The 25,016-nt window shown below is 43.1% G+C and overlaps 1 protein-coding gene across 6 annotated transcripts in view; it reads left to right on the top strand.

Moving 5' to 3' along the window:
* The window catches only part of GIT1 (GIT ArfGAP 1), a 130,591-nt gene extending 106,290 nt beyond the window's left edge, over positions 1-24,301 (top strand). For 2 of the 6 annotated variants that reach the window (XM_075854312.1, XM_075854310.1), the window contains 10 exons: positions 1,458-1,555; positions 2,055-2,166; positions 10,554-10,681; positions 11,586-11,738; positions 12,572-12,787; positions 14,796-14,885; positions 16,305-16,381; positions 17,536-17,718; positions 18,194-18,257; positions 21,251-24,301. In XM_075854312.1, coding sequence (XP_075710427.1) covers positions 1,458-1,555; positions 2,055-2,166; positions 10,554-10,681; positions 11,586-11,738; positions 12,572-12,787; positions 14,796-14,885; positions 16,305-16,381; positions 17,536-17,718; positions 18,194-18,257; positions 21,251-21,463 — 1,334 coding nt within the window. In that variant the 3' untranslated portion in view covers positions 21,464-24,301. The remainder of the gene's footprint in view (positions 1-1,457; positions 1,556-2,054; positions 2,167-10,553; positions 10,682-11,585; positions 11,739-12,571; positions 12,788-14,795; positions 14,886-16,304; positions 16,382-17,535; positions 17,719-18,193; positions 18,258-21,250) is intronic. The other 4 variants (XM_075854314.1, XM_075854313.1, XM_075854311.1 and 1 more) reach the window with 4 other exon arrangements.
* The last annotated feature ends 715 nt before the right edge of the window (positions 24,302-25,016 follow it).

The following is a 25,016-nucleotide window of genomic DNA, read 5'->3' as shown; positions in this document are numbered from 1 at the left end:
TTTTGCATTCTTATTGTGTTTTTTTTATTTTTATATATAATTATTATAATTTTTGCCCAGTGAGCTCAAGAAGTAGGAAAAAAATGTCAATATCTAGCTTCAACTTCCTGCTGCATCATACCTGGTGCTTGTCGGTAATTCCCATCTAAGGCCTCGTTCACATCTGCGTTGGGGTCCCGTTCTGATGTTCCATCGGAGGTTTCCGTCAGAACGGGACCCTGAACAGACATAGACAGAAAAAAGAGGTTTCCGTTTCCATCACCATTGATTTCAATGGTGACGGATCTGGTGCCCATCGTTTCCGTTTGTCTCTGTTGTGCACCGGACCCGTCGTTTTGCCGGAAGCAATAACGTAGTCAACTATGGAGATTCTCAGCAGCGAGTTGAATATATTTGTTGTTTCTCTGCAATAAATGTTCTAAGCTTGCAGGTGATACACTGGATCTCTATGATCTTGTGGAGATGAAGTAGTTTTCCATTCAGTAGATGGTCTCTTCGGTGAAGGAGTATAAGTTAGCAGCCAGTTCACAGTGCAGGATCATTTATTCCTTGGTAAGTATGTATTAAAGGGGCTGTGTTATCAAAACAAGCCCTTTTTTGATTCGAAGCAGGACCATCGATCACCTGATCTCCGCAGATACGGCTTCAGAAAGCCCCAGCTCTAATTGTCGGGGAAAGCTGTGGCTGACCATACAAATGTAGTATTACATGCCGACCATATAATACCTTGATGGTCCTGATGTATCTAGCCATAATATGAGACGAGCCCTTTAATTTGTATTCGAATAAGCTTGAAAGGGTTGTTTACTTTGGACAATTTTTTTGTTTGTTACCATGGCCCCCTCAAAATATGCTGATCACAGGGTGTGCCACTGCTGGGATCCCCAGCTGTGATATGCGAGCTGTAATATCAGAGCGCATGCAGCAGTAAGTGTTTTAATTTTTCTCCAGTGCCAGCACAGGGGAAATTGACTAATGCATTGAAATCAATGGTCTATCCGTGTAATGCATGGATGAGCCTAATTCTCCAGGGCGAGATACACTCTTTGTATCTGCTCTCTGTTTGGGCTAAATGATTGTGGTCCTATAAGAGGGACTCCCCTCTATTAAAGGGGTATTCCCAACTTAGACAATTATGGCATATCCACCGATATGCCATATATGTCTTGATAGATACGGGTTCAAGCTCTGGGACCAACACCTATATCAAGAACGAGGGTCACCCGACACCCGTCTCACCTGGTGAGTCGGTTGCTGGCGTCATCAAATCCGCTAAAATTCCAAAACCAATCAAGTGAATGGTGTATTTTACTCACGACTTTTCTCAAAACCTGTAACGTTCTAGATTTGGCATAATTATATAGCCAAGTGCCATAAGAGTAATTTCACCCACAGTTTTTTTTTTTGCCACTGATTTTCACTCTCATCATTCCTTATCCTGTGCTTTTTTCCAACAGTTTGGCTGACAACTCAGAATCACAGCACATTGGTCACAGAGCGCAGCGCTGTTCCATTCTTGCCAGTTAACCCTGAATATTCTGCCACAAGGAATCAGGTACATCTCAGCGTCCTTTTTGTTTTCATCCCCTTATGATAATCAGTCACCCCTGTATGTAAGATTAGCTTACACCTCAAACTCTTGCCCCTGAGGAAGCCACATTGTGGCGATACAGGTGGGGCATCCAGACCCTTTTTATCCTTTCATTGGATATTCCTTGATTTTACAGGATATATATGCTTAATGGTTTGATGCAATATTCTTCCCATCTCTGTTCATATTACATTTGTTATCCGAGGAGTCTTTGGGTAAGTATTTGCTGGGGATTTTGTGATTAGCCACTTATCAGGGTGGCATTCGCCAGGAGACAAGTTTTAGCATGTATTTGCTGTTTTAAGTGATTTTAACTAGGTTCATGGGGTGTATTTGCCTTTTAATAAATTAAAAACATTTTGTGATACACTTAGTGTTTATATACGTCTTTTGCCGTATACATATACCCATGTGTGTGTTTTTGTCTTGACTACTCTGCAAACTCTTGTCATTGTCTCTTTAGGGGCGCCAGAAACTGGCACGATTCAATGCCCGTGAGTTTGCAACATTGATCATTGATATTCTGAGTGAAGCGAAGAGAAGACAACAAGGCAAAACTTCTGTAATTATAACAGGTAATCTCTTCTATTGGACTAAGAAATCCTATATTATTTGGGAAAAACGTGCTAATTTTATTGAATTACATTAAAGAGGCTCTGTCACCACATTATAAGTGGCCTATCTTCTACATAATGTGATCGGCGCTGTAATGTAGATTACAGCAGTGTTTTTTTATTTAGAAAAACGATCAATTTTGACCAAGTTATGACCTATTTTCGATTTATGCTAATGACTTTCTTAATGCCCAACTGGGCGTTTTTTAGCTTTTGACTAAGTGGGCGTTGTAAAGAGAAGTGTATGACGCTGACCAATCAGTGACCAATCAGCGTCATACACTTCACTCCATTCATGTACTCAGCACATGTGCAATCTAATACTCAGAAGAAAGCAGCTTTAAGGTGACAGTGGGCCCCTTTACCTACTGGGCCACCGGGCAGCTGCACAGGTTACACCAATGGTATGTCCGCCCCTGGGTTAAACATCTTCTGTGTCGGGGGGCGTGGCTTAGCTATGGAGCTGTGAGCACGCATCTTGGGGGAGCTCCGGATAAGCAGGCACAGTACAGCAATTAACACCCGGTAAACCCGGCAGGCGATGCCAGGTAAACGAAGGGGAACTTGCCCTGGAGCCTCTCGTTCCTTACCCCGTTCCTCCGGCCGCTGCAAGAGCATGGAACGCTTCCTCTCCTTCTCACAAACAGCCTCGGCCTCTCCAGCAGCGATGGCGGACGCATTGCCACTGCTTCCGGCCACTGAGATGTCGGCTCCCTTCCTTCCTCCTCCTCGGTCGCGGCCTGCACCAGCAGACATGAACCCAGACGCTGATCCTCTCTCCTGCAGTGCTCAGAATGCGGTAAGCCCTGCATCCCCACTCACCACACTTCCCATGAGGGAATCGCCCGCCATTCTACCGCACCCACGTGGTACTGAAGTACAAAATGGGCCCATGGGCTTACACGCTGATTTACACCTGCTGAGGGAAATGATCCAGGCCCTCCCCACTAGACAGGACCTTGATTCCCTGGTTACCAGGATTGAGCAAGCACACCAGCAAGACATAGCAGAGCTACGCCTGAAAGTAGACAGAATTGATTCTAGGGCTCTTTTTACTGAGCAAACTGTATCTACTATTGATTCCAGAGTGGCCTCCCTGGAACGGACTGCCATTGACACTAGAACACACTTACAGTCCCTGGCTCTTCAGTTAGATGATCAGGAAAATAGGGGACGCAGGAACAACGTCCGCCTGAAAGGACTCCCAGATCTGGGCCCACGAGATGAGCTATCAATAAGGGTCCCTATTCTTTTCAACAAGCTCACCAACAGGCCGCCAGACGCGACTTTCCTCATAGACCGCATTCACAGAGTCTCTCGGCCAGGCCCACTCGATCCGTCCACACCACGGGACGTTTTATGCCGTCTACACTACTACACTGACAAAGATGCAATTATTCGGGGAGCATGGTCACATGGTCCTATGTCCGTGGAGGGTAGTACGATCACTATATACCCTGATGTCTCGCCACAAACTTTCTATATGAGATGACTTCTCCACCCCTTACTGGAAAAAATCAAGGCGGCAGGCCCTACATACCGATGAGGCCACCCGTTCCATGTTGTCGTCAAGAATAACTCTGGCTTCTACCTTTTACGTCACCTCTCGGATCTTGATGGCCTATTTCGTTTTCTTCAAATCGACCCCTTGCCAGTTCCCGACTGGTTAGCATTGGAGAGAGTCGACCAACCTCAAAGACGCCGTCTCAGAAGAACCAACCAGCCTCCCCTCAACAGATCTATCCCTGGGGCGCCACATCTACCGCTAGTGGATCTATCCCACAGGATCCCACCTGAGGCCTAAGAGTGACCACACGCGCTGATATCCTTTTATTTATTTTTTATGATGTTGCCTGCAATTATGGCTTCCCAAGGACTTAATTTGTTATGTCTTGTTTATACATTTCTCTCGTTCTCTTATTTGATTCCTTACAGCTAAATGTTCCTCTCAGTAAAACCCATCAGTGCCCATAATTCCTATTAAGGAACTATGGCCGCTCCAGCTACGTAACCACTTCGGGCCGACTAACGGCTGCAACGTATTAGTCTCCTTGCATCGTGTAGAACAGCACATGTATGATTAACATCCGTGGGTGATTTTGGGGTTTGATATTACCTGTTACTCATTATATGCCACTTATAACAGTACCCCCCGCACCTCACATCATTCCTAAGAAACTGGGGGAGTCATTATTAATATAGCTCATATTCACAGGCTTATGTTGTTGATATTGCCATGTATATTGCTCGTTATGCTGCAGGCTCCCACGACAAGTATGCGTACCGATTTGCGATCGACATACGGTCATGACAGCCTCTTTTTATTGTTCGGTTGGGTACCACTTTACTGATATTTGGAACAGGTTATTGGACTGCACACCAACATGGTTTGCAGGACCTCTCTAACTCGCCCCAGTCCGATAGGTACTGAGTCGCTGATTTCGGTTCTATAAATGTATGTGCCTCCGTCGCTCTCCCTATGGCGAGTGATGGAAGAAATGGTTTACTGTTTGATGGTTGTGCTAGCTATGCGGGGCTCCCCCCCGTGGTTTTCCAGGTCCCCACAAATTTAACACCCTTTCTCCACAGGTCTCGCACCTACGAGGAGCCGGCCCTTGGGCCTCTTTCTTTTGCGTAGTCTCGATCTTTTTCTCTTTCTCTCTATCTCTCTCTTTCCCACTTACTCTACCCCCGTCTTTCCTTTCCCCCACCTTTCCCTCCCTCCCTCCCTCCATTACACCCCACAGCGAAAATGGCGCAACATATACAAGTGGACCTGAAAATAGGATCACTAAATTTCAAGGGCTTACATAGCCCTGGAAAGCGATCCATACTCTTCAATATGCTAAGAAGCAAACACCTACAGGTTGTGTTCCTACAGGAAACTCATCTGTGCCAACAGAAGCCCTTTAAAGGAACAGTGTTACCACAAAAAAATGTTTTAATATGTTAAAGATGTTAGTGCTTTATTAAAAACGTTTGGATTAATTTGTGTGTTTGTGTGTTACTTTTTCTTATTTTTACACTTTTTCTTCCCTATGGGGGCTGCCATTTTTTTTTCCATTTCTGTATGCGTCGATTAACGACACATACAGACATGGAATACGGCAGCTCCAGTCCCATAGGGACTGCGAACGGGGCCCGTTCCATCCACTTCTGTGTACGCCGTCTGTGTGGGAACGGCGCATGCGCCGCTCCCACACAGTCCAATTTGAAATGCGCGCCGTCCGGCGCCATTTTCCTGTGGACCGGAAGTCGCGGCCGGACAGTAAGATTACTACTTCCGGTCGCGGCTTCCGGACTTGTGCACTTGGACCAGCGGCAGCAGACGGAGCGGACGGGCCGGAGGGAGCCGCGGCGGCAGGAGCAGGTAAGAGATTTCTATGTATGTTCGTGTTTGTGTGTGTTTACTACTGTATGTAAACCTACTACACTGTGTGTTAGCTCAAAAAATGGCGACACACAGTGTAGGAGGTTAGACCGTTCAATCCCCTCGTTTATCCCGGCACTAGCCAGGATAAAGGAGGGGGGGATGCTGAGAGCTCACTAGAGCGAGGGCTTTTTACCCAATTTTGCAGCATAAAGCAATGTGGTTGCTTTACCACATGCAATGCTGCAATTTTGGGAATGGCTCCATCTAGTGACCAGCAATGGGAAATATTATAAATTAGAATCCAATTGAATCCAATTTATAATATTTCCTGACTCGTGAAAAAAAAAAAAAAATTAGAACAATGTTTCATCACCTATACACTAATTGTTTAACTAAAAAAAAAAAAATCATGTTTTGCTGGCAACACATTCCCTTTAAGCTGTCTAATACTTGGTTTCCCAATGCATACCATAGTTTCTCTCCTGATACGAAATCAAGGGGGACAAGTATTTTGATCTCCAGATCCCTCCCCTGGGAACTCCTGGGATCTCGCAGTGATGATATGGGAAGGATGCTATTACTTAAGGAAACTATCGACTCTCAAGTATACACCTTTGCCTCTTTTTACCTGTCCAACTCTGGTCAGGGCACAGCCCTTATTGGTTTTTTGAATGCTTTGGAGGAATTTGGTGAGGGTACCATAGTTCTGGGTGGGGACTTTAATGTAGCATTAGATCCCACAATAGATACGTCAAGTGGGTCGTCATTCTTTTCGATGTCCCAACTCCGCTGTATTCTGAGGTCCTTTCACGAGCACCAATTGGTAGACACCTGGCGACTCCTTCACCCAGCTGACAAGGACTTCTTCTTCTATTCCGCAGTACATGACACATACTCCAGAATTGACCTCTTTTTTACCAAACATCATTCTCTCCACTCCATCCGTTCTGCGGACATTGATACAATCTCCTTTGCGGACCATGCCCTCGTCACCCTGACCCTCTCTCTACACTCCCCCCTCCTCCGCCAATCACAATGGAAATTGAATCAGTCTCTTCTCTCGGATTCGGTCGTTAACGCAGATATTCAACGCTCCATAGATGACTATTTCGCGAATAATGCCACAGAGGCCACTAATCCTCGTATTGTCTGGGAGGCACACAAATGTGTGATTAGGGGTACGTTTATCAAACACGGTGCCCGGTTAAAGAGGGAACGTGCTGCAGCTACAGTCCGTCTGCTATCGGAGATTGAAATCCTTGAGATCGATCATAAACGCTCCCGTGATCCGGATTGCCGGGTTACCCTCCTTCATAAAAGAGAGGAACTTCGAACTCTCCTGATTTCCAGGGCCAAAGCCACGCTTTCCAAATGTAAACGCCACTATTATGAATACGGCAACAAAAGCAGTAAGTCGCTTGCCAGAGCATTACGCATTCAACAAGCCCAGAACTACATACCCTCGATTATGTCCTCTTCCCAAACACGTGCCCGATTACCTATGGATATAGCTTCCACATTTCGGGAATTCTACGCCTCCCTGTATAATACGGATTCAACTAACCCCTCCACGTCAGCCAGATACTTCAGGTCAAATATTTCGGCTTATATCGCAGAGTCTGGCCTCCCCTCACTATCAGAGGATAATCTCTCTGACCTGGAAGAACCGATCACCCTGCAAGAACTTTCCTACGCTCTAAAACATTCCCGGTCGGGCAAAGCCCCTGGCCAAGATGGATTTACGCTCCCATATTATAAAAAATTTCTGTCAGCGCTGGGTCCGCATTTTTTAACCTCCTTCAATTCCTTCTCCACCTCGTCTCCCACCGCTCCCGACGCTCTTGGAGCGCATATTGCGGTGATTCCCAAGCCCGGGAAAGACCCCTTACAATGTGCTAGTTAAAGGCCAATTTCTCTCCTTAACACCGACATCAAATTGTTTGCTAAGATTCTGGCTGTTCGTCTTGCACCGCTGCTTGGGGAGATTGTTCATACAGATCAGGCGGGTTTTATGGTAGGCAGAGAAGCACGGGATAACACGACTAAAGCCATCAACTTTATTCACAAAGCCAAGATATCTAATACGCCTCTCATGCTCCTGTCCACGGACGCTGAAAAGGCGTTCGACAGGGTCAACTGGACTTTTATGGAGGAAACCCTCTTACGTCTTGGCCTTAGATCTCATATGCTGGGAAGGATAATGACCCTGTACTCGTGCCCATCTGCTAGAGTTCGCGTGAATGGCATCCTCTCGGAAGGGTTCTCCATTTACAATGGTACCAGGCAGGGGTGCCCCTTGTCCCCCTTGATCTTTGTACTGACATTGGAGCCTTTCCTACGCCATGTTCGAGCTAATCCAGATGTGAAGGGCTTGGAGACACATAACTCAGTCAGCAAGGTAGCTGCCTATGCTGATGACCTACTTTTCTTCTTGACTAACCCAACCGTCTCCCTCCCAAATCTCATGCGGGAATTTCAGCGCTTCTCCAACTTATCCAACTTCAAGATTAATTTTTCTAAATCCGAAGCACTGAATATTTCCCTTCCTCCCCACCTCTTCTTGTCCCTGAAACAATCTTTCAGTTTTAAATGGGCTCCGGTAGGCTTGAAATACCTGGGTGTCCATGTTCCCCCAGATTTGAAGGATCTTTTCCATTTGAACTTTCCTCCACTTCTTGCTGATCTTAAGGCGGACTGTGCCCGGTGGTCTAAAGGCACTTTTACATGGATGGGCCGGTCCACCATCTTCAAAATGAATGCACTTCCAAGACTCCTCTATCTCTTCCAGACCCTTCCCATTGCTATACCTATTACATTTTTTAAAGCGGTCAACTCTCTCCAGATTTCTTTTATTTGGAACGGTAAAACCCCTCGACTTTCACGCGCGCTCCTATGTCGATCTAGGGAATCAGGAGGGCTAGCACTTCCTGACGTCCGCTCTTATTATACTGCATCCCATCTTACTCGAGTGGTGGATTGGTGTAAACACGAAGGTTTTAAACCATGGGTGGGCCTGGAACAGAGTTTCTCATCTATACCCCTACAGGCTATACCTTGGCTACATCGTAACCAACTCAAACACCTCCGTCATCACCCCACTATAGGCCCAACACTGTTGTGCTGCTCCCTTCTCTCAGTTCGGTCATCCCTCCTCCCGGTTCACTCCTCAATGTATCCCATACTGGGCAACCCCTCTTTTACCACCGATATGACGGACCCAGTCTTCCGCTCATGGCAGACCCAGTCTTCCGCTCATGGCAGACCTCGGGATGGTTTCGAGCAGCCCAATTTCTTAACGGCAATGATTGGTTATCCATGGCAGACATGGCCCAGGTCCCTGACCTCTCGCCGCTAGGGCATTGGCGTTCCCTCCAACGACGTCATTTTTGCTCTTCTATCTCACCCCCTACTTCCTACCAAAGGGACAGGACTCCTCTAGAGGTCCTTTGTACTGGCTCTGAATTGACTAGACACACACTGTCCACAATATACAAGCTTCTCATAGACCCTCCCCCCCGGATCTCCCCCTCCCTGTCTATCTTTCTAAATGGGAAACGGATCTGGGTATCTCTTTCTCCCTCACACAAAGCCAGCGTATACTTACTATGGCCCATAAGACCTCGATTAGTTCACGATATCAAGAAGCGGGCTTTAAACTGTTGTCTCGTTGGTACAGGACCCCAGCTCGATTGCACCACATCTTTCCTACAGCATCCCCTTTGTGCTGGAGATGTGGGCAGGACAATGGTACCCTCCTCCACACCTTCTGGTCATGCACCCTTCTTACCCCGTTTTGGGAAGGCATAAAACGAGTGATAACTGAAGTCACAGGCACAGATATAACCTTGGACGCGGCCCTCTTCCTTCTTCATCACTGCAACGTTCCGGTGAATATATATAAGCGCTCCCTGCTTCACTTTTTAGTGATGGCAGCCCGTCATTGTATCCCATTATGATGGAAAGACCCTTCTCCTCCTACATTGTCCCTCTGGGTTTCACAGGTGAACGACATTATGCATATGGAGGACTTGACCTCCATTATCTACGACTCAAGCACCAAGTTCTGTCAGACATGGGCTTCATGGATTGTTTTTCAGGACTCAGACTCCTACAAAGACATTATACGAGATCCGCATACCCCTAGGCAACCTGACTAGCGCACTTTGCCAAGGGGATGTAGTGGAGGACCCTCCCCTCCCGCATATTCTCCCCTGTTCTTCCTCCCCCCCCTGGCTTTTCTCTTCTGTTCTGCTCTTTCTCTCTTGGTACTTCAGTGTGGACTTCATGATCCGGACCTCCGTGTCGGAGGCTTGTTCTTATTTAGAATACTTCCCTATATGGGAATGATAGCTTTTATTATTTCAGCTAATATGTATGTGAAGGCTGACTGTACTTTCTATATTGCTTTCTGTACTTTTTCTGTATTTTGTCATTTGTACCCCGTATGTTGTAAAATGGACCTTTTCGGTCATCAAAATAAAGAATTAAAAAAAAACACAAAACATCTTCTGTGTCAAGAGCCACGTCTGGATGCAACTTTCGTCTTAAGCTATTATGAAATAATTTTTCCCATGACTTCATTTGAAAAAAACAAAAACACTTCTTCTAGCCATGTGGATAGGAAAGCTCCTCCGGGAACAGTAAGATGTTCCTAGGGCCAGAGTATACTTTTGGCAAAATGTAGCTGTGGAGAAAGTAACTTGGATAATCGCTCTGTGCAGTATAAAATATAATTTGCGTAAAGCCTCAAGCTCATGACTGTTCATAAATTACACACATGAGCAGTCACGTACAATTGTATTTGCTTGCATTTAACCCTTAGACCTTTATAGAACGTCCTAGGCCCTGGAAACATTTCCCTGAACTTTGGTTAATCCTTTACTCTGATAAATCTGCTAGTATGGCATTACGATCCTAAACCAAACAGAGTTTGTTGGTTTATAGAAATTGTTACTTTTTTACCCATCTTTTACAGACAACCTTGACTATACTCTGAGGAACAATTCCAATGACTGTGATGACCAGCATGACTATGACAGTGTAGCATCTGATGAAGACACAGACCAAGAACTGCTTAGAAATTCCCGGAATAACCGAGCCAGGGTAAGAGGACCAGAAGTTATCCCATGATGCAGTTCATGTTCGGACACCGGATGAACATAGTAAAGCTGTGGTGGGATAAATGACCTCATGTGTGTCCAAAAAAAGTGTCATAGGTTCAGTGCATGCAATGTTTTGGCATTGTTCATTGCTTGCCTTCAGGTGGTTTTACACTGGCAGATATCGCCCGTGTTTATCACTTTTAAAACTGGGGACTGACAATGCAGCTTGTCGATCGGCGCTCGTTGCTCCCATTTGCATCATGTTGGCAGCACATCTCCCTGTTTAGACAGGGAGATGTGCTGCCAACTAATGTAGTGACCATTTTTTTTTATCCGTATAAAAGATGCGATCAGCCGATGAATAAGCTCTTTATCGGCAGATCTTTTACCTGTTTACAAAGGGCAATAATCGGGAAGGAGTGTTTATGTGAACGCTCGTTCACCCAATCATTGGTTAGTGTAGAAGGGCCGTAAGTCACATATCCTGCCTGGAATGGTCCCAGGAAAATAGGCACATTTTATCAACTACCCAAACATGTGGCAAGGCCTCCGACATCACTGCTTCATTTTTAGGCAAGCCCTCAGCTACCGTAAAAATGCTGAAGGCACGATCAAAGGAATAGTATTGTCTTACAACTCAGCCAGTTATTATGATGAATAATTCATCGTTTTTCTGGCGCTCTACATATACTCTGTTTTAGGGATCCTGCTGTGTGGAATTGTAAGACACCGGTCACTCTGGTCTTATGCAGGAGCAGTGTTTCCTTTCCACCATTGCAGCATTCGGACATGTTATTGCCTTAGTAGGACATATGCCTTTACGGAAGGAGGTTTTTGCCCGGTGTTTGCACTGCTCCTTCGAGCAATAAGTAATTGTTATGTGCTACACTTCTAATTCTGTGCAGAGTATGGACTCCTCCGATCTGTCAGATGGTCCTATTACTTTGCAGGAGTATCTGGAAGTGAAAAAAGCTCTTGCGACATCTGATGCCAAAGTTCAACAGTTGATGAAAGTAAATAACAACCTGAGCGAGGAATTGCGGCGGCTTCAGAGAGAGGTGTGTACATGATTATACTATGACTGAACTACCCGTCTGTGCATAGTTAAAGTTGAAAAGAAAAGTAAAGATATCGGCTGTAGTTTGGATGTGATGATCATACACACTGAAGTCACCTATGCCCTGTGAGATATCTTTTAGTTCTTTGATCGGCCACCCCAGGAGGTCTAATTCTTTCCTTTCTCACACAGTGAGGATTGGAATGGGTGTTTTTTTTGTACACGTCGGATATTTTACTTGTGCACTCAAGAACTGGTCTTAAAGGGGTTGTCCAAGATTGCGCCACTCTTCTTTGTAGGCTTCAAGTGAATTGGGCTAAGCTGCGACACCAGATATAGCCCACGGACAATAGTGGCACTTGCTATATAATAGCTGCCAACAAACATGGAGATGCAGGAAAGGGCATCCCTCGTGTACAGACATAGAAAAAAATTATTTGTATATGTCTTAACTTGTTTATTTATTCATGAGATTAAGGAAAGCCTCTGTTTTTTAGACAACCACTTTCTGTTATATGGGTTCCCCAACGACTAGCTGTTCCACTGCGATGCTGAGAATCTGTGATCACTGCTGGAACGTGGGTTCACTTTAGTAGGGGAAATAGTGTAACACGGGTCTATTGAAATCAATGGGCATCTGTGTGATGCATGGCTGCTGGTTGTAATCCAGAGAGGGAAGTGCAATTTCTAGCAAATGGAATATGGAAAAGGGTAGTCTGAAGTGGACACCCCCTTTAACTCCGCAGTAAACGCATCTTTTAGCCCACACACCTGTGACTGTTCTTTTTCCATGTTACTGTAATCTACCGATCATGATGATTCAATATCTTATAGATTCATAAATTACAGTCTGAAAACTCACAGATCCGTCACCAGACTGGCCCTTCTCCGCCTCCACCAGCAAACCCTGAGAGGACTGAACACCAGATACCCTCAGCCCACAGACGAGACCGTCAAGCGTTTTCCATGTATGAACCAGGATCAGCCCTTAAACCATTTGCACAGTCCGCAGATGACCTTAGCAGTCGACTTCAGCCCTTCCACTCTGGTGTAAGTACTTCTAACCCTAACTTATGTTACATACGTATAGCTGCAGTGTTAGGTAATCTGACAGTACAATAAGCAGTTATTACATCCTATTTCGCATGAAGATCCCATTTTAGATGCTTGCACTGAAATACATTACCTTAATATGTAAAATATATTAAATTGTATAAATCATTTATTTATATGAATGTGCAAGTGACATCTCTGTTCCCTAAAAGGGCTTTACTGCTGAAAATGTTCTGTGGCATATCAATTAAATAGCGGTAACGCTCCATAAAAGTGAATGGGAAATACAGAAACAGCTCCACATGCTCATTCAGCTGTTTCCTTATCTCCAATTCACTTCTATAGATGGTGACCGCACATATGCAACCAGCTCTCTGAGGAGAATCGGCACCTGACATTGGGAATCACAACCCCCACCAATTAATGTCCTAAAACTTAAAGGGGTTTTCCAACAAGAGAGACTATAGTTTATTTACTCATCAACTGAGCAAATCCTGTCCTCTGAATATGCCATAAATGTATTTTGTTGGAATACTCGGAAAATTCCTTTATGTTTATAATACACTTTTTTACTAGTCGATACTGAATTATACTTATTAAAAGCCTAAATAACCTGTACCATGTTGATTGCACTGGGCATGATAGAGAATACTGTAATTTAAAGTGACACTATAATAAAAAAATAAAATTTTTTAAAGGAGTTTTGACTTTTGGACAATGACCTTTAGTTTTGTATACTTGCATGTAAACTTGGTCACTGGGTTGAAATAGCCAGGACTGCGTTTTCTGGAGGTGCTATGTTTAATGACTTGCACATTCCTAATATATAACTAGATAGGCTCTAAAAAACTAATGATCAGAACACAAGTATTGTTAAAAACAAAATATTAATCCGCTCCCCCGATCTGCAGAGCAGTGAATTGTGTCCTAGGTAAATAAAAGTAGTGCTTGGGTACTGTCCCAGTTACCAGACATTCGTTCTACCGTAATATGTAAATTCTAGAGCATCAAAGATAAAAATGTTAATGCTTTATTTCTGGAAGCAGCAAAGGTGTCATTTTATGATGTCTGTTTTTTATTTTAACACCACCTGAGGGCTTTTTTTTTTTTTTTTTTTTAATAAATAGATCTGTCAGTGTGTTTAGTGTAACTTCTTAAGAATATTTTTGAGATAAAGCTGCTCCGTATCCTTTGTACAGAGCAGCTGTATCGTTCACTATTCACTGAATCAGTCAGTCCCGCGGACCTGCCGGGTTCAGTGTCAGCTGGTCCTGCGTGTCTCGGATACACAGGATCCACCCGTAATCGATCACATCCAAGTTATGAACTTAGATGTGATTGGTAACAGCACGATCCTGAATGTCAGAGACAAAGAGGACCTGCTAACGCTGAACCCGTCAGTCCCGCGGACCTAACAGGTACAGGATTTAGCACTAGCTACAGCTGTTCTGCTGTTTCTCGAAAAGTAAAAATAATTTTTAATAAAAACTAGTTAAGAAGTAACACTAAACACACTGACTGGTCTATTTTTTTTAAAAAGCCCTCAAATGTGTACATAGTCTTCAGAAATAAAGCATTTATATTTTCCATCTTGGATGTGCTGGAATGTAACTTTTTGTATAACCATTATTGGCAAGAGAGAAGTATAAAAATAAAGACATACTCAAATAGACACAATCTAAAAATCATAAGGAACAAAAATTCAATAATCTACGAATTATGGAAAATGACCGTGTGAGTAAGTTACAATATTCCTTCACGTGTCTTAGATGCTGTAATAGAAGGTGAAGAGTCTATATAAACCATGAGCATGGGTTTGTTTCCTACAGTCGCCCCGTGTTGTCCTGTGCACAGAATTCTGCTTAGTTGTCCCCTGTATATTGGTGAAGGTGTTTATGTTCTATGTTCGTGCACTAGGAACAGATGTTATTGTGGCATGTAGTTCTGTTATAGACTGTTCTCTTGTTTGTGTGCATGCTGCCTGACGTTCCCCTTCCTGTTCTAGATCCGGAAAGGCATCTCTGCCTCTTCTGTGCCCTTCCCCCCTCTGTCCTCCTTTCTGTTCTCTGGACCCCCGGACAATACCCGGAACATGGTGATGTACCCCTCCTTTGTATTGACATTTGGCTACTAATTTGGGAAAACCTTGAATGTTAATAAATTTTTCAGTGCTGCAGAAGATCTCAGTAGAGTTTTCCATCAAATTTTTTTATAGCCTATTGCTAGGATGCCATAGCATTATGACCGGTGGGGGTTTAACCTGCTGATCCGGTGCGGCTCCGTCACATTGTTTTACTTGCACCGCGATGCTCCCAGCCACCCACTGTGCAGGAATTTGCAGCAAAGCCCTATTCAGGGATTATGGGGGACCTGGCAATCAGACCCCCACCAATCCGTAAGTGATGGCATGTCCTAGCGATATGCCTTCACTTACTATGGTGGAGTAACCCCTTTAATATTGATTAACCAGTAATATGCCCAAAGCTGTATTTTTACCCAGGATGTGACCTGTCCCTAGTTTACAGTGTGTGTCTATGTAATAGTTATGTTTGCCTTGTTCATCTTGGCTGCATGTGAATCCTCTCGTTATTTTTCATCTAATAAATTCACCATTGTAACCGAGCTGCTACATACAAGCTGGTGTTCACCGTACTTGACAGCAGTCGTACGGCACAAAGTCGGTGGGAAAAAATGTCACACAAATACCATGGATCAGGGGTGCCAAGCGCCCCAGTGTGTGAACGAGGTTTTCTAAAATCTTGTTCCACAGGGGCCACTTCACGCTTTAACTGCCAAGTGTCAACCTGTTCCTGCTATGCTTCATCCATTAGCCCGTTTCTTACAGTATTTGCCGATCCTGGCAGCATTTAAACCGCTTTTAAATGAAAATATTGAATGAAAACATAGAAGACTACATATCTCCGAGCTCAGTGTCTTAGATACAGCTAGACTATGAAGCATATTGTAAACTAAATATTAATTTTGTAGTAGATGTGTCTAATGTATCGTATAAAGCTGGCCACACATTAGGTACATACCAGCTGAACCTGATAACTTCAAAGATATCGGCCTAAGATCTAATGTGTGTCTGACCGTCTCATGACATCTGCTGTGTTCGGAAAGAGGAATCGGGCATGTTGGATTTCAACGTGCCTGATTCTTGTTTCCTCTGGCAAATATTTGGTATTTGGTCCCGGGTTATTCCTAACTTCCCAAGTGAAATAAACACTCTGAGCATGTACGTATATGGGGGAATCGGGAGAGAAAGCTGTTGGTAGACGTAGCATTTGACATACAGCTAGCTCATGTATATGCCTGGTTTTAGTGAGCGCAAAGAAAAGCTTAAAACTTTGTAAAAACAACTTACTCTACAGCAAAAATACAAAAGAGCTTAACAAATATAACTTTTTTTCCACATGAAATAATATTGACCGCATATAGATGTACAGGGGAGATGTGTATGATGAGCAGGGTAAATTGAAGTGGGGCTAAAAAAAAATATTTTTTTCTCCAGTCTGTTAAGGCAGACCGACACGGCAGCGGTGCAGACAGTGACTATGACAATACGCAGAGTACAGACACAAGCACTGGGTAAGTTCACAGAATAACACTTGATGTATACCAAGGCCATTGCCAGTGGACATTAATTCTATAACAATCTAAGTACATTTGGTTTCTGTTTCTTTTATTGACATCACTCACAGCGGTCCCTGTCCCCAATGGGGCTCATAAATCGAATTTCCTTATCTTTTAGGATTGGAGCAGCAGTGGCGATCAGCTGATTGTCCCTGGTCCGGAATTCCTGGTAACCCCAGCAAACAGCTGATTTTGCCAGGAAAAACCGCAGCCCACCAGACATTATTCCTGTAGTGGCCACTGCAGAGATAATGAACTATTTACATGCCAGACATTCAGAACAACTTTCCATTCTGGCTCATAAGGAATGGGGTGCCCAAGTGGGGTACCCCCCCCCCCCCCGCCTATGACACCAATATGCCCTAATAGGGTAGATGGACAAGGGTTAGGTGAACATACAAACTCAATACAGATGTTGCCCTTGGTGAGATTGAAACCCAGGACCCCAATGCTACGAGGCAATAGTGCTCCCCTCTGAGCCACCACGCTGCCCGTTTGGGGTCCTATATCGACAATGCTGTTTGTATGATACTTTTAAATTAATTGTTATCCATGTTCACATTTGTTCTGCCTGTAAAAACTGCTGTACGTTTGTTCACATGTATGACAACATCTGGTAACTTAATAGCCACATCCCTGGCAAAAATAACTGCTCCCGTGTTCCTGCAGCATGCAGAATTAAAGGGGTTATGTGGGGACCAAACATTATTAGCAGTGTACACTGCTAATATACATTCCGGTCCCCCGTTGTGCTGATTCTGAGGTTTCCATAGATTTATAGCGCTGGCGGGGGACCAGAAGTCCAGTTGCACAGCCTTCTTTGATGACGAGAAGACTCTGTCATGTGACTGACCCCACTGTACTCTATGTACAAACAGTAGTACAGCGGGCTCGGTCACTAGACTTCTGGTCCCCCGGCAACGCTATAAAAATCTATGAAATCAGAGTGACGGAATGCAACGGAATGTATATTAGTGAGTGTACTCAAATACTGCAGTGAGTACACTGCTAATAATTTTTGGTCCCCACATAACCCCTTTAACTACAGAGAATAGGATGTTTTTTTCGGTATTTGGTTGAAGTGTGGTGATATTTTTTATCTTACTTAGGGTGGAAGGAAGAAGGTACCTAGAATTATCGCGGGATGAAGATTTCCATGCTGATTCAGAAGACGTAGAGGTGGAGTTGGATGCGACCTTACCTAGCACAGAGGATGTAATCCTCAGGACGGAACAAGTCACTAAGAACATCCAGGAACTACTGCGAGCCGCACAGGAGTTCAAGCACGACAGGTGAGGGTGGGGATTATCTGTTGGTTGCAGAAAGTATTTTTGAAAATATTTCAAGGGGAAAACCGGTCAAAATTCTTCTGACATGTCATAGATACAGTGCATGTGTGACGATAACATAGGTGGAGATTGTGAACTCAGACTGACACTACTTCCCTGAATGAAGAGGCTGTGGATCTCTAGAGAGCACTGAAAACCTTTAGTTACCACTCCGGAATTAATGGAAATCTCGAACACAAAATTCCAACAAATAGTCATTGGTATGAATAGCCCTTTAAGAATCTTGTGTCAGAGATTTCTGGTGATGGAAGTCTGAGTGGTGCTAAACAGTTTGGACTGAGATCCCTGGATCCACCAACGGGATCTTTTTCCGGCGTGCCTCTGACATGTCAGGATATCACTTTTGGATGGATTTACCCTTTAAAACCTGAATGTTGTCATTGTCTTCCTATCCTCACATTACTTCCTCCTTTTTCAGTTTTGTACCCTGCTCTGAGAAGATTCACTCCGCAGTAACAGAAATGGCATCACTCTTTCCCAAGGTAATTATATTTTCAAATTCCAGTATCATTCCAGATATTTCCTGACACCGCATCCACTCCCATGTCAGCCGTGTGTACGATACATTCTGTGTTCATCTATACAAGTGTTTAAGGGATAATAGGATTATAATAGCTAAATTATGCAACTAGTATTCCAGAACTTCCTGATAATCCAGAATCACACACCACTGAAAGTAGGACTAGGCGATTTTGCCCTCCCCAAATAAATCTCCAAGTTTTTATTTTAAAGGGAAGGTGTCATGATTTTTTTTTTTTTTTTTTTTATTACATTGCTTTTAATAAACTATAAACAAAAATTTTATTTATTAGTGTTGTCACATTCTAATTTTTACTGTGTTCAAATTTTTACTTCTCTATGGGGGCTGCCATTTTTTTTTTCATCTCTGTATGTGTCCATTAACGACACATACAGAGATGGAATACGGCACATACAACCCCATAGAGAATGCGAACGGGAGCCGTTCCATTCTCAGGAGCGTACGCCGTCTGTGTGGCAACGGCGCATGCGCCGCTCCCTCACAGACCAAAACGAAGCTCGTTCTCAGAGTGAAATCCGGCGCCATTTTCATGTGGACCAGAAGCCGCTGCGGGACAGTAAGATGATGACTTCCGGCCGCGGCTTCCAGCCATATGTTCAGGCGCAAGGAAAAGGAGCGTAGACCAGCGGGGGCGGCAGGTAATTTATGTTTGTGTATGTGATGTGTGTATTATGTTCGTGTGATACTGTCTGCTGAGCACTGTATCTAATTCTCCTACACTGTGCAGTCACTCAGAAAATGGCAGCACACAGTGTAGGAGGTTTGAAGATTCAAACCCTTCCTTCTACTGGCACTAGCTAGAAGAAGGGCCCCCTCCCTTGTGTGATGACACCAGAGGAAAGTGTGTCCACCCCAAATTTGCAGCATAAATCAATGAGGTTGCTTTACCACAGTGACCATGCTGCAATTTTGGGAACTGCTCCCTCTAGTGACCAGCACTTGGAAATATTATAAATTAGAATCTAATTTATAATATTTCCTGACTTATGAAAAAATTGAAATTTAAAACAATGTGTAATCACTTAAATACTAATTGTTTAACTGAAAAAATAAAAATAATAATTTCTAGCGACACATTCCCTTTAAAGACTGTTTCTGATTTATAATCTCGATAATGTTTTTAAAAAATTGAATGTTTTTGTTTTTACATTTTTATTTTTTGTTACATTTTATAGACTTTTTGATTATAGTCTCGATTTATTTTTTGCTTGCTACATTAACTCAACTAATTTCACTTTTTTTTTTTTTATAGATAACTTTCATTTATATAAAACACATATATCATTATATTTTAGGCAACTTCACTGGTTTGGACCTGTGCAAATGTTTTTTTCATAGTTTCCCCAAAAAATTTTATCACCAACTATGTCCATACGGACCCCACATGTTGAACACGGTGTCTGATCTGCTTGCAGCAGGTTGTAGAGCGATCGATACACAGTTCTGTGATAAAATATTCAGATACAGAATAACTTTTATATGCTTAACTCTGTGCTTATTCAAAGCTTTTTATAAAGTGGTTTGTGGTCAGGTGACAGACAATAATATTTACAGGTGTTTTTTTTTTTGTTTTTTTACCATAATACTCAGCAGCAGCAATTTTAGTACATTTTTTAAATCCTGCATGACGTGCCCTGGACAACACATTATGAACAGGGACTTGCAGTGGGATCTATATAGCAAGCTAACTGTTGGCTGGCTTGGTAGTGAAAAACTGAAAATGCACATGATGCACCACATTCATGGAGATGGGGCGACGGTACAGCGACCGTCAGACTGTCCATCGCACTGGCGGCTGAGAGTGGGATGCTCTGCATAACACAGCAGGATGCACTTTTCCTGGTTTCCTATATTTTGTATGGTGCAGGGAGGGAGGTCTTCCATATCGGTAAAGGTACGAATAGTATTTCCAAGAAGAACTGTCTGCTCCAAAGCCTCCTCACTCATAGTTGTTGTAAGATTAAAAGCTTGAACATTTTATTTAAAGTTTTTAATCTTAGGAGTTTTGGTGCTGTAAATCCTTCTTCTTCTTCTTGGAAACGCTGGGACTGGAGACTGACTCGCTGATGGTCCGACTACTATTTGTATGATGACTGACTAGTACTACTGTCTAGTACTAGTCTATTCTACTAGTGGCGCTAAGTTAGGAGTGCTGACTAGGAGACAGAGGTGAATGAGAAAGGATTGTCATGATATGGACGCAAGTACCTTTGGCTTTTGAACAGTGACGTGAGCCATGAGGTGAGTTGAGAGACGGGCTCCGGACGGCTATTTCATCATCATCCAGTTGTCAATTTATTCATACATTTCTAGGAAGAAGTACAGAGGAACGGCACAATGTAGATAGAATTCCAAGAAAAGATGCTACAGAATTGTTATATCATGTGGAACTCAATTATTTACTGAAACACATATGTCAGGAGAGCTGACAGGTCCTCTTTAAAGAAACATTTATCATTAATTTATAGATGCAAAGTTGCCGAGAAAAACTTGTTCACCCTATATGTCAGTCTACAGAATTTTCTACATGTTCCTGAAATAAAGAGTCTTAGTAAATCTGTGCTTGCTGCAGAATTTTTACTAGAAACTTTTTTCCTTTTTGGCTGGCAGGGGAATAAAGGGCGGGGCTTAACCAGAGAGTATGGCCTACTGCAGCCAGTTGTCTTACTGGCAAACACAGGATTGTGAGGAGGAGGCGCAAATGGCTGATCACCTGTTTTCTTTATACATTTTTCAGTTTTGTTAGCAGTATAAAACAAAATCTGATCTAGGGAGAGGAGGAGATTAAGGAAGAAATTGCTGGGATTGTTTTGTGCATTAAATATTACTGGCTATAATATCATATATTAAGGTTTTGGGAACCTGTACTATTAATTGATTTGAAAAATTATTTTGATATTTCATTACAACATTTTTCTTTTTTTCTCTTGTTAGAAACCAGCGCTAGAGACTGTACGCTCCTCCTTGAAGCTTCTCAATGCCAGTGCTTATCGACTTCAAAGTGAGTGTCGCAAAACTGTTCCACCTGAGCCGGGGGCAACTGTGGACTACCAGCTCCTCACACAGCAAGTCATTCAGTGCGCCTACGACATTGCCAAAGCAGCTAAACAGCTGGTCACCATCACTACCCGGGAAAAGAAACAGTGACCTCTGTTACCCTGTAAGAACATTGTCCTTGCTAAAGACATATACAGAGCTACCAAGACCATGAGACACGGGGGGCTCCTCACTGCCCTGGATGAGACTGAAACTTCTACACTCTTGGCCGTTTATATGACATTTGCCCCTGTAGGCCAAACATTTAATGTGCAGTCCCTTACAAAGAGAAATGCCATATAGATGCCCTGCTGTACATTCATTGTGACTTACACATTATCCTAACTGTACACAAGTATATATCCATGAGTGTGCAAAGATGAAAGCTTGTGGTTGTAGGACCTGTCCTGTGGTCAGGGGTCAGCCACTCTTCGTGTTGTATGTTAGGAAGTAATTCTTCCTGTAATTTCTGAACTTGGCCCAAATTTTATTTTAGCTGCTTAATGTTTACATACGGAATCCAATGGGTGTGATCACGTGAAGCACAATTCTATAATGGACCACAGGCAGTAAGGGATGACTATGAAATACTTGGCAAGCAAAGCAATTGGGTTGTAAATCTGCAATTCTTATTGGTCATTGTGCAATCCACAAGTGGCATGAATTGGACATACTTTGCAAGAATAGTCCTTCGCTCTACCCAGTTACAGTTATTAATCGTGTCATTTTTTTCTTTTGTAATATTCTTACTGTGCTCTGTTTCAGAATGCAAACGAGAATTAACTGGATATGACATTTCTTATCTGCAAAGTCTTCATGCAGCATGGGTTCTCAATCATGGCATACGTAACCTGTAGATCAGGAAAGGAGGATTTGCTTATATCCTTTAGAGGTGGAGACATTTGGATTTTACTGTAATTCCTCAAAATATGCATGGTGGTCATGTAGCATTAGGTAGTTTTAGCTCTCGTCGTCTTTGGATAGCTGGGCTCCTGGCCCAGAGCTGGTCCTAGAAAGGTAGGAACCTCCTGTGACTGGAAACTCCCATCATAGAGTTGAATATAGATAGTGTCTTTAGTTTTCCCTCTGATGGTTCGCAACAACTAAATAAGAACTATTTGGTTGCAGGGAAATTGACATCTTTGTTGCTGCCGTCAGCCTATGTCCAGGAGGAATAATGACGGGCCTGCAGCTTCCTGAATAAATGTGAAGGCTGCCAACATGGCGCACATTAGCAGAATTTTTTTACATTTTTTTTTTCAAGCCATTGAATATGTTGAAAGCAAGCGTTACTATGGGACTAATCTGCCTTCCCACTACCGCTGGGAACAAAACTGATAGCAGCACACAAAGGGCACTCAACTGCAAACAAGCTGGAAATGCCCACATCACTTGCAGTGGGGCATACACAACTTGCATTGGTGGCACTGTGTATATACCCGTCCTCATACTAGCAGAAGTAATTTGTGCCAGATCAGAAAAAACTTTGACCAACCATCCTGATCTATCTGCTTTGCTGTGAATGGGTCACTGAGTGAGGCCAACACTAAACTTACACTGGAATCTGTGTATATATATATATATACATATATATACATACATATATATATAATATATTCTAAACATCTCTTTTTGTTATTTAGGAGGGAGGGGATTAATGTAGAAGACTGCTTGTGTATTTTGTATAAAACCACTTTAAGCTCATTTTCAAAGCAGGCTTGGGCAACCTATAATTTTGTTTCAGTGAACTACAAGTCCCAGCACCATTTGGCTTAAAGGGGTTGTCTTGGTTAAAACAAAAGTGGCAGATTAAACAAGACCCTTTTTTCAAATTCTAGACAACGCCTTTAAACACATTTACTCCATGACTTGCAGAGAGTGCTGGGAAATGAATTCTGTAGGTTGGCTAATACTGCTCCAAAAAAAGTAGCACAATGCCACTTTCCGTAGCCAAGTAAGGAGTTACTACATTGTGACTGTAAATGGGATGATTTAGCTCCATGTTTACTCTATATGTGCAGTACGTGTCACAAGCATCTCGTCTTCCCAGTCTTCTATGCACTGACAGATTTTTTTTATGGCCTGTGGTTGTTCTGGAAGGAATTGCACCTTTTCACATTTAGACATTGTTCACTGTAGTTGAGTCCTGGAGCTCCGTCAGGGCAGCTGGAGAGCCACAGTTTGCAGACCACTGTTGTAGGGAACCTATAATGATGGCAAACCTGTTCCTGTATATAAGCTTCAGAGATCCAGGTAACACCTCAAACTGCTGGCGGCTCCAGCCTGCACCAAGCAATAGACAGACTGCAGGCAATGCTACAAATTCATCATACGCAGGATAACCTCTCCAGTGCTGCCGACAGACACCTCGCCCAATACGCTTTCTATTACATTTTGCCGTTTGTTCGAACTCTGACTGAAATGATCTGCCTGCCTTTAAAGAGGCTCTGTCACCAGTTTATAAGTGCCCTATCTCCTACCTAAGGTGATAGTCGCTGTAATGTAGATAACAAAACGTTTATTTTTGACGGAGTTATGACTATTTTTCGTTTTATGCTAATTTCTTCTAAATGCCCAACTGGGCGTTTTTTTACTATAGAGCAACTGGGCGTGGTAAAGAGAAGTGTATGACGCTGCCCAATCCACGTCATATGCTTCTCTTCATTTATGTTCAGCACATCGTGATCTCGCTGCTAACTCCGTCAAAAATAAGTTTTTTTGAAAAAAACAAAACAACGGTTATCTACATTACAGCGCGTATCACCTTAGGTAGGAGATAGGGCACTTATAAACTGGTGACCGTCTCTTTAAGTTCTTCATGTGACTTTTTTGTTGCTACAAATGCCATACACTGCTTGTACTGTCGTCTGTAAGAGCTCGGTGGTGGGTGTTTATGTCAAATAAATAATGCATAATGTACATTTGTATCAAATTAAACCACTAACACTCCACTGTCTTCTGTCATTTTATTTTTAGAAGAGATAACGGTAGATTTACTAGTGGTGTTTATCAATGAAATGCACCAAAAATAACACCGGTTCGCAACTCGTCTGACAAGGGGTCTGGCTTAAGATGCACCAAACTTTTGTCGCACAAAAAGTAGACTATAATAAGGCATCTGAGGGGTGGTATGAAGTTGGACAGAAGTGTCAAATTTATCATCCAGCATGCACCACTGTCATTAATTAATTTATTGCATCTAGTCTAGTTCTATGATGTCTGAATTTAAGACCGAATTAGTAACTCCTCAACATTGAAATTGCTACACCAAGAAGGAAAAGATTTGGAATTGGGAAAATCATAGGATCGATAAACAAGTTAATGATATGCATATGATAAAAAAATGGAAACAAAAAAAATATTGATTTATTCAGTATCGAGCATGAGCGCCACCACGCACTTAAAGAGGCTCTGTCACCAGATTTTGCAACCCCTATCTGCTATTGCAACAGATCGGTGCTGCAATGTAGATTACAGTAACGTTTTTATTTTTAAAAAACGAGCATTTTTGGCCAAGTTATGACCATTTTCGTATTTATGCAAATGAGGCTTGCAAAAGTACAACTGGGCGTGTTGAAAAGTAAAAGTACGCCCAGCTTCTGGCAGTGCAGATCTGTGACGTCACTCACAGGTCCTGCATCGTGTCGGCACCAGAGGCTACAGA

The sequence above is a fragment of the Rhinoderma darwinii genome, chromosome 2 (genome assembly GCF_050947455.1).
Source record: "Rhinoderma darwinii isolate aRhiDar2 chromosome 2, aRhiDar2.hap1, whole genome shotgun sequence".
Taxonomy (NCBI): Eukaryota; Metazoa; Chordata; class Amphibia; order Anura; family Rhinodermatidae; genus Rhinoderma; species Rhinoderma darwinii.
This window is presented reverse-complemented; position numbering and strand designations above follow the sequence as displayed.